The sequence below is a fragment of the Quercus lobata genome, chromosome 7 (genome assembly GCF_001633185.2).
Source record: "Quercus lobata isolate SW786 chromosome 7, ValleyOak3.0 Primary Assembly, whole genome shotgun sequence".
In the NCBI taxonomy this organism is placed as follows: domain Eukaryota; kingdom Viridiplantae; phylum Streptophyta; class Magnoliopsida; order Fagales; family Fagaceae; genus Quercus; species Quercus lobata.
This window is the reverse complement of record NC_044910.1, coordinates 22,418,389-22,427,913: the sequence shown is the minus strand read 5'-3', so window position 1 is coordinate 22,427,913 and position 9,525 is coordinate 22,418,389. Positions and strand designations below refer to the sequence as shown.

The 9,525-nt window shown below is 29.3% G+C and overlaps 1 protein-coding gene across 1 annotated transcript; it reads left to right on the top strand.

Moving 5' to 3' along the window:
• Positions 1–202: 202 nt before the first annotated feature.
• LOC115953655 (ras-related protein RABA4d) lies at positions 203–9,277 on the top strand. Its single transcript, XM_031071399.1, has 2 exons — positions 203–447; positions 8,667–9,277. The coding sequence occupies exons 1-2, from the start codon at positions 223–225 to the stop codon at positions 9,111–9,113; spliced, it is 672 nt and encodes a 223-aa protein (XP_030927259.1). The 5' UTR covers positions 203–222; the 3' UTR covers positions 9,114–9,277.
• Positions 9,278–9,525: the final 248 nt, after the last annotated feature.

The window sequence follows — 9,525 nt, the reverse complement described above, 5'->3', positions numbered from 1 at the left end:
ACAAACACAAAGCACAAGAAACCTTGAAACAAATCCGTGATCACATCCAAGTGGTCCAACGATTGCTGATCGAATCCAAATCCTAAATTTCAATACCCATTTTTCTTTTTCTTTCATACAGCATTTTCCATATATATATATATATATATGGTATGTATTATATATGATTGATCTGAAAGCGTCATTACCTTTTTTTGAGAGGGGTTTGATTGTGGTTTGAGGATGTCGAACTTGTACGGAGATTATAACCAGAAGATCGACTACGTGTTCAAGGTGGTGTTGATCGGAGACTCGGCCGTGGGAAAGACCCAGCTGCTGGCTCGTTTTGCCAGGAACGAGTTTAGTGTGGATTCTAAGGCCACTATTGGTGTCGAGTTCCGGACGAAGACACTCGTCATCGATAACAAGACCGTCAAGGCGCAGATATGGGACACTGCTGGCCAAGAGAGTTTTGTCAATGCCATGCCTTTTTTTTTTTTTAATCAAAATTTGTATATATATATATATATATGGTTATGTTGAAATCATTTTATTGACCTCCATAGACATTTTCTTTTTTGTAGTACTTGCACTAAGTTACAAACCTGGAATTGAGAATTGAATAGGACTGGATCTAATGTGCCTGGTAATGGATCAAGTGCGTTGTTCTAAGGCTTAAGGGATATGTTTGCTCAAAACAAAAAGATATGAAATTAATAGTAAGTTTTTTATTTTATTTTTATTTTTTATTTTAAGTAAATAGTAATACTTATTAGAACACATATGAAAATAATAATAGTGTTTTAAACTGGGTTTGCAATATATTATATAACCAGAGTACAACTACAAAAGAGTCTAACCTCATAAAATTTCGATTCTCTCATAAGCTTAAGTTACTAGAAAATTGTGAATCTAATCATCTATATCATATTTTCCTTAAAAAAAAAAATCATTTATATAATATACTATGATTACACCAAGTGGCTTCACCAAATTATAGAATTTTTTTTTTAGATTTTTAGATTTAAAAAAAAAAATATATATATATATATATATAATTTTTCTTCTTTTATAATTTCAAAGTTGATAAAAATCCTAATTTCATTACAATCCAAATTCTAGATATCAATTTTTTTCCCCTCTTTTTATGTGTGTGTGTGTGTGTGTGTGGTTCATTTTTTTATGGGATAGCTTTGTAACTATCCTACCTAAACTGCATTAAAAGAAACCCCTAAAAAAAACTACATCAAAATTTTTTTTTTTAAATTAATCATACAATATGAAACGGAAGGCATAAGTTTAATTTGAGTTTAAGTTAAACTCTATCAACTAAAAAATTTTAGTCATTTTTTTAGATAGAAACAACACAACCTAATTGTTCTTATCAACTTTCTCAAAAAAAAAAAAAAAAAAAGAAGAAGAAGAAGTTATTCTTATCAACTTTTTCTCTATTGTTTTATTCTTATCAACTTTCTCACAAAAAAAAAAAAAAAAGAAGAAGAAGAAGAAGAAGAAGAAGGAGAAGAAGAAGAAGAAGAAGAAGAAGAAGTTATTCTTATCAACTTTTTCTCTATTGTTTTATTAATTTTTTAGATAAATACAAAAACTTAATTGTGGATATGAATTTTTTTTAGAGAGAATGAAGTAACACTACTACCACAAATATAATTTTATCAAGAAAAAAAAATATGTAATTACATAAAGAGTGTTTTATATGTAATAGGTTTTTCTTTATTCTTATCTTCTCCTTCTATAATTATATCCTCTTCTCCTATAATATATATTTTCTTAGTGAAATAAAACTCACACCAAACTGTGAATCCTTGAATCCCCAAGGAAACGTCTCTTCCTCTAGCTACACAGGTATGTATTTCTTTTCTTTTCCATTTTTGTCTTCACAAAGTTGCATTCTAATTCATGAGTAAGGAGCAATAAATTCGATGATAATAATAAATAGAGCCTTTAGGTAAATCTACAAATGTTATTTTCTTTGAGTGTATGTCTTTGGTATGTGTACGCATATATATTGCGTCTTATATTGTTTATAGGACCTTTTGCTTTCTATACTTTGTGTTGTCTTACTCTTATTACTCTTATTATGAGCTAGAAGCCTAGAACTTCCATTTTATGAATTTGGTAGGGCAAAATTTTAAACTTTTTAATGAAATGTAGATTCATATGTTGGCTTGCTTTCTAAATCATTAGTTATTTTCTTTTTATAAATAATTCTCATATATATATATATAGAGAGAGAGAGAGAGAGAGAGAGAGAGAGAGAGAGAGAGAGAGAGATGTTGTGGTGGTTACCTAATGATGTACAATATATTTTATTCAAACACACTACATATATTATGTATTAGGATAATTAATTTAGAGTTTCAAGTTTCTCACTACTTAATTAGTAGAGTATTTCATAAACAAACCCCCTTTTTTTACATTCAATTCTAATTAAAATAATTTTTTATTTTTATAATCTATATTTAACTTCAAAATATATTTTTTAATTTATGTATGATTTTTTTTATCAAGGCATTTTATTTACATATGATTTTTTTATTAAGTCGTGCATCACACGGGCATAATACTAGTATATATATAAAACCGAAACTTCTAAAACTCTTACAATTTTTTACGTCAGTACAATGTTTAAATAAAATTATCATTTAATTTAAATAAAATTATTTTTATTTAGTCCAAACTTAACAAGGAGTGAAACTCTATCTCTCTAACAAGTCCAATTTAAACTCAAACTCATCATTTTATTTAAATAAAATTATTTTTGTTTAGTCCAAATTTAACAAGGAGTGAAACTCTATCTCTCTAACAAGTCCAATTTAAACTCAAACTCATCATTTTTTTTTAAACAAAAAATTATCATTTTATTTAAATAAAATTATTTTTGTTTAGTCCAAACTTAATAAGGAATGAAACTCTATCTCTCTAACAAGTCAAACTTAAACTCAAACTCATAATTTTTTTTAAACAAAATTATTTTTGTTTAATCCAAACTTAACAAAGAGTGAAACTCTATCTTTCTAACAAGTTTAACTTAAAATCAAACTCAAACGTTGATAATTTATCTCAAAATTTGCAAGGTTAATCATGAACACTATAAAAGAAATGCAAACCCCAATTTTTTTTTTTTTTTTAAAGCCAAGTAGAGTTATGAGCTCTTCTTATGTTATTTTCTTCTCCTCTACTTTGTTTAATTTTTTTTTTCATGGTTTTCATATATTTTTTAAAAGTAATTTTCATAAACAAAATTATTTTCTTAAAATATAATTTTATATTGAAGTTGGTCTCTCTCTTTTTTCCCTCTTTATTATTATTATTATTATTATACTTCACTAACGTGATATTTTATGATAGGGTGCAAACTATTCGAACTTATCAACTTATGTAGTCCTATTATTTTAGAAGATATGATCTAATTGTATTAGATTTATCTAAGGTTATGAGTTTTGTGTTTACCTAATAACTCCGGAGGTGGTGTCCTATGCTTATAATTGAAAATAGTAAAACTCAACAGTCAAAGTCCAAATTTAACAATGAGTGAAATTTGATCTCTTTAATAAGTCTAACTTAAATTCAAACTCAAACGTTGATAATCATAAACACTATAAAAGCAGTGTAAACCCCAATTTTTTTTTTTTTTTTTAAACCGATTAAAGGTATGAGCTCTTCTTTTGTTCTTTTCTTCTCCTCTATTTTGTTTAAAAAAAATTATTTTATGGTTTTTCATGTATTTTTTTAAAAAGTGATTTTCGTACACGAATCACCAAACCCTACACCTATGATAGTATATGATTTATTTTCATCATTTAAAGTTTAGACCTATTAAAATTTAAAACTTATTACTTTATGGGTTCGTGCACTTTTTCCCCCCCTTATATTTATGTTTTGAATAGTCATATATTTTTTGAATTGTTTCAATAACTTATTCTTTATTTATATATCTTTATTTGGTGTTTTGGAAGTTTTAACACTGTTAGTTTTTATAATATTTGAACATGTTTTGCAGATTTCAATGACTATACCATGTATTATTCTTTTGAAGGTAATCAATTTTTCTTTTATACTTCTCTATTGTGTAATCATATACATTTTTTTTTCAAAAATTTATAGGAAGTAAATCTTATGATTTTTTAATATTTTTTGGTCATTCAAAAGTTTTAACATCTGAATTATTTTTTTGATGGTAACACATCTTTCTCTTATATTTCTCTGTTGTATATGTTTTATCTATAATTTGTAAGCTCTGAACTTTTGATTCTCTTTTAATAGTTATAGCTATGGATTATTCTTTTGAATGTAACTCAATCTTTTTCTTATATTTTTCTATTGTTTAGTCATGTATATTTTGTTTTGTTTCAATAATTTCAAAGCAGTGGATTATCTGATTTTTAATATTTGAATTTTTGAGTTATTTTTTTTTTGCAGTATTTGAAATTGTCTAACAAATTTTTTGTAAGCCATTGCATGTTTAAGCAATGATTATTCATCAAATTGTAACACAAATTGAAGTCATACAGAGCAAATCATGCAATGGTGTAATTTCTTAATCAATTTAAGATTTTATAAAATTATTTTAATCTACCTTACAAATAGGTAGGTTCCCATGCATAGTACAGGTTATAGATTAGTTATATATATAAAACCGAAATCTCTGAAACTCTCACAATTTTCCATATCAGCAAAATATTTAAATAAAATTATTTTTGTTTAGTCCAAACTTAACAAGGAGTGAAACTTTATCTCTCTAACAAGTCCAACTGAAACTCAAAGTCATCATTATCATTTAAAAAAAAAAATGATTTTTGTTAAATCCAAACTTAATAAGAAGTGAAACTCTATCTCTCTAGCAAGTCCAACTTAAACTCAAACTCAAACATTGATAATTTATCTCCAAATTTGCAAGGTTAATCATGAACACTATAAAAGCAAAACCAACCCCAATATTATTATTATTATTTGTTATTTTTTTTAAGCTGAGTAGAGGTATGAGCTCTTCTTATGTTATTTTCTTCTCCTCTACTTTGTTTTAAAAAAAAAAAAAAAAAATTATTTTATGGTTTTTCATGTATTTTTTAAAAAGCAATTTTTGTACATTAACCACCAAACTCTCTTTAGCCGTTTTTTACAAGATAAAAAAATTGTAATAATTGAAATTATTCTTTCAAATGTAACCCATTTTTCTCTTATATTTCTCTATTATTTATTCATACATATTTTTTTTTTTGTTTCAATAATTTCTAAGCAGCGACTTATCTGATTCTTTAATATTTTTTGGCCTTTCAGAAGTTTTAATATCTGAATTTTTAAGTTATTTTTTTGCAGTAATTTTTTTTAAGCCATTTCATGTTCAAGTAATGGGTTCTTCATCAAATTGTAACACAAATTGAAGTCATATAAAAGCAAATCATACAATGGTGTAGTTTCTTAAATTTTTTTTTAAATTATTTTAATCTACCTCACAAATAGATAGGTTCCCGTGCATAGCACAGATTAGCGACTCGTTTAACTATAATTCTAATGCTTTGCTTCCTGTGTAGGTCCAAACTTTTCCTTAATAAATAGAGTCCAACATGTTAGATTTTTAATATTTTAAATGAGAGTTAAGGATTGCCAATTCTAACTCAGGACCTGTTATTCTTTTTTTTTTTTTTTTTTTTTTTTTTTTTTTTTTTTTTTTTTTTTTTTTTGAGAAACATGACCTCTTATTCTAATACTGCATAAATTACTAATTCTAGAAAAATTTTTAAGTTGTTAATAAATAGTGAATTTAATCATTTAACCATAGATCTAACAATAACTACTTAATTTTGGCATTCTATGAGTGGTGAATTGATTGATCTCTGCTTAACTTAAATTTGGGTTTTTTAAATAGCGGTTTACTCAATAAGCTACGTCTAGGAATGGGTTGTTTGGGTTGAGGAAGATGTTTCAACAGATCAAGTTATTATATTAAGTTATAGTTTATTTTTGAGTGGTCTTCCTCATCAATTTAATGCTCTTTATTGAACATTTATTTATCGTGCTTATTAAGATGTATACCACTTTGGTGTCCGAGGATCTTTTGTCATTGATAAATGTTGTTTAAATTTCCACCCAGTAGAAACTAAAACCAACGGCTACTTTTGTTATTGGTGATAAGTACTACCAGAGTTACGTATTAGACTATTTTGCGTAGATTTAGTGTCTTAGAAAGTAGCTTCAGAAAGTGATGTATAAGTTACATTGTCTGTGGGCTTCACTTTAGCTATTGCCAATTGGAATGTGAGCAATATATTTTTGTTTAGATGATATTTTTGTTTGCATGTCTGGAGTTTATGAATTCTATACACAATCGTGACATTTCTTTGATACTACTTGCTTGGAAAAAAAAAAAAAAACTGGGGTGATGCGAATCCTGAGGTACTTAGGATACTCTACAAGTCATGGCAACATGCTTGAGAGATCCCTAAATAAACGCATGGCGCACCAGCTGATTCTATTATACAACTCAAATAGCTGAATCTTTGCTTGTCAGCCTGCTGACATTATCACCAATATCAGCTTATTACAAAAGAATTGCAGTTTTCTCCTTTATATCAATCTTCCAAAAAGATTGAATCTTGGCTTGAGAGATCCCTAAATATATGCATGGCGCACCAGCTGACTCTATTATACAACTCAAATAGCTGAATCTTTGCTTGTCAACCTGTTATCACCAATATCAGCTTATTGCAAAAGAATAGCACTGTTTTCTCCTCTCTATCAATCTTTCAAAAAGCACAGCAATTCTTTCCCTTCCATCTTTTAATGTCATACGTCTTACCACTTCTGTTCCATGAAAGCTAATCTGGTTCTAATTACCCTTCTCGCTTCATATTATCTTTTACTAGAATATGAAATCTCTTCATTATTAAACACTGCCCTGTTTCCTGTGATACAATTTATTACTTTTGCTTTGAAAGCTCTAATTGTATCTGGGATCCATCAGCTTACCTGCATTATTAGCCGAGAAGTTGACTTGGTTAGATCACACTACCCACAACCTTGCCAACACTACAGTTCACCTGTCTAATTGACCTGAAGTAATGTTGTCTTGTGTAGCCTGTATCTTCACATCTTAGAAAATTTTTTGCTTGGAACTTAAACAAAAGTCCCTGGGAATAATTTCAAGAGAAAGTCAACCTTAAACCTCAGATTAATGTATTTGTTAGATTTCGCCTTTCCATTCCTCTAACAATAGCAAAGCTCAATGGACAAACTATGAACTCTTATTAAGAATACTTTGCCTTGACATTTGAGTGATCTGACTGAAATTCTTTCTATTTCAACTACCGACCTTTTTGTATTTTGCTTCTGTCCAATGTAATTATTTTCCTCTAAACTTGAACGGTCACAGACTGGGAAGTCCTGCTTATATAAATTGTTCATTTTTAGCTTAGTTTCTGTATGCTCTCCAATCCAAAATTCCCTTGCTTTTTCTTATAGGAAAATTTTTCCAGTTGGAAGAATTTTATCTTATGTTATATTGAGATGTTAAACTCACAATTGGAGAAAGATATAACAATGATCTTCTAACTAGATAACTTACCACGTTATAATGGATTGGAGTCCATCAATTCAGCGTCACTGAAATACTTGGTTTGTCAATTTTGTCATATTAGCCAGTTCAAATTAATTTCTGTCTATAATGTCGGTTTATTCTTTTTGCTGCTTAATTTCTTCTTGTTCTTGGATTTCATATGCATGAAGAGAGTGTGTGTTTACATATATACTAGTAATTGGAGTGATTGGATAATGTAAATTTATCTACACATTTATGAGTGATTGGATAACTGATGTAGAATATTGTAATGAAGGTGAATGTTGAAATTTCCCACACACTCACCTTCACCCAATCACCCAACCAACCCCAAACCCCCCCCCCCCCCCCCCCCCACACACACACACACAGAGTATATTATTTTGTTATATCTTACGAATTTTTTAAGTTAAAGAAAGCTCGCCTTTTATTTTATTTCGAACTGTATATTGTATCACTGGAAAACTGGGAAGATATGGGTATGAAATTCTTTGAATTTCAATTATTGTGATCCAATATTGTTATATCTTATGAATATTTTGAGTGAAAGAAAGCTAGTCATTTATTTTTATTTCAAACTGTATATTGTATCACTGGAAAACTGGCTGGATATGTGTATCAAATTGTTTGGATTTCAATTATTTTGATCCAATATTTTCATTCTAATACATACACACATCATCCAAAAATTTTGGATGATAAAGTGTACTTTTTTTTTTTTTTAAATTGTCTATACTTGCTGGCTCATAATAGATTGGAGTGATTTGGAATCTGAAAGCAGCAACTTTGACGAATGGTGCTTTTCCTTTTTTATTTCTGTTGGGAAGGATGAGCTTGTTTGGAGAACCTTTGTCAGAGCCACCTTACGTGCCAAGCATTAGATAGTATACTAGTATAAAACCTTTATAGTTAATTGTGCATGACCAAAACCTTTTCTGCTCCTGGTTCACATTTGCTTGAGCTTACGTACTTCAGTTGGATATAAAACTCCCTAATCAGGGTGTAATTCAGAGACAACCCCAACCCCCGGCCTTGTTCATTGCAAGCTCTAACATGGTTTCTGCTATAAGAAATTATAGACTTCTAAAGCTTTTATTTTCCCTATCCTTCTTATAGGTACAGAGCAGTTACAAGTGCATACTACCGAGGTGCAGTTGGGGCTATGTTAGTATATGACATGACTAAGCGTCAATCATTTGACCACATGGCAAGATGGTTGGAGGAACTGAGGGGGCAGGCTGATAAGAACATCATTATTATGCTCATCGGCAACAAGTGTGATTTGGGCAGTCTTCGAGCAGTGCCAACTGAGGATGCCCAGGAGTTTGCTCAAAGAGAGAATTTATTCTTTATGGAGACATCAGCTCTGGAGGCCACTAATGTTGAAACTGCATTTTTTACTATTCTAACAGAGATATACCGAATCATCAGTAAAAAGATCCTTGCTGCCAATGATGACGTAGATTCCAATGGGGTTTCAGGGCTTCTCAAGGGAACCAAGATCATAGTTCCTAACCAAGATCAGGACTCTAGTAGGAAGGGCTGCTGCTTTTCCTCCTAATTTAGCTTTTACTTCTTTGTCATTATTTATTTGTTGCTTTATTTATTTGATATATTTTCATTTAGGATACATTTATTTCAACAAAAGTACCAATTTTGTAGGAAGACAATATCCATGTTGTTGGGTGAGTACATCAGTTAAACTGATGTCTATCTGTATGTTATTGAAGCTGCTTCCTTTGTTTAGACAATAGATTTGTTACTACAAAGTTCCAATTCCTTGGACATTGAATTCAATTTTGGCTCCCATTGAACAGAGAAATGCCTTTCTCCATTTTTTTTCCTTTGTACTCTCTCTTTGGGTTATTAATGGAAAATTTTGGTTTTCCTTGCTTAGATCAACACATACAATGCAAAGAGTTTTCAAGAATTCTTTTGGACATATTCCCTTCAATGTAATTGACTTTCTAATT

Excerpts from the sequence above, each read along its gene's own strand:
- LOC115953655 (XM_031071399.1), top strand. The coding sequence starts at position 223 with ATGTCGAACTTGTACGGAGATTATAACCAGAAGATCGACTACGTGTTC. Across the intron at positions 448-8,666 it reads GGGACACTGCTGGCCAAGAG|AGGTACAGAGCAGTTACAAG; the intron begins AGTTTTGTCAAT and ends TATCCTTCTTAT.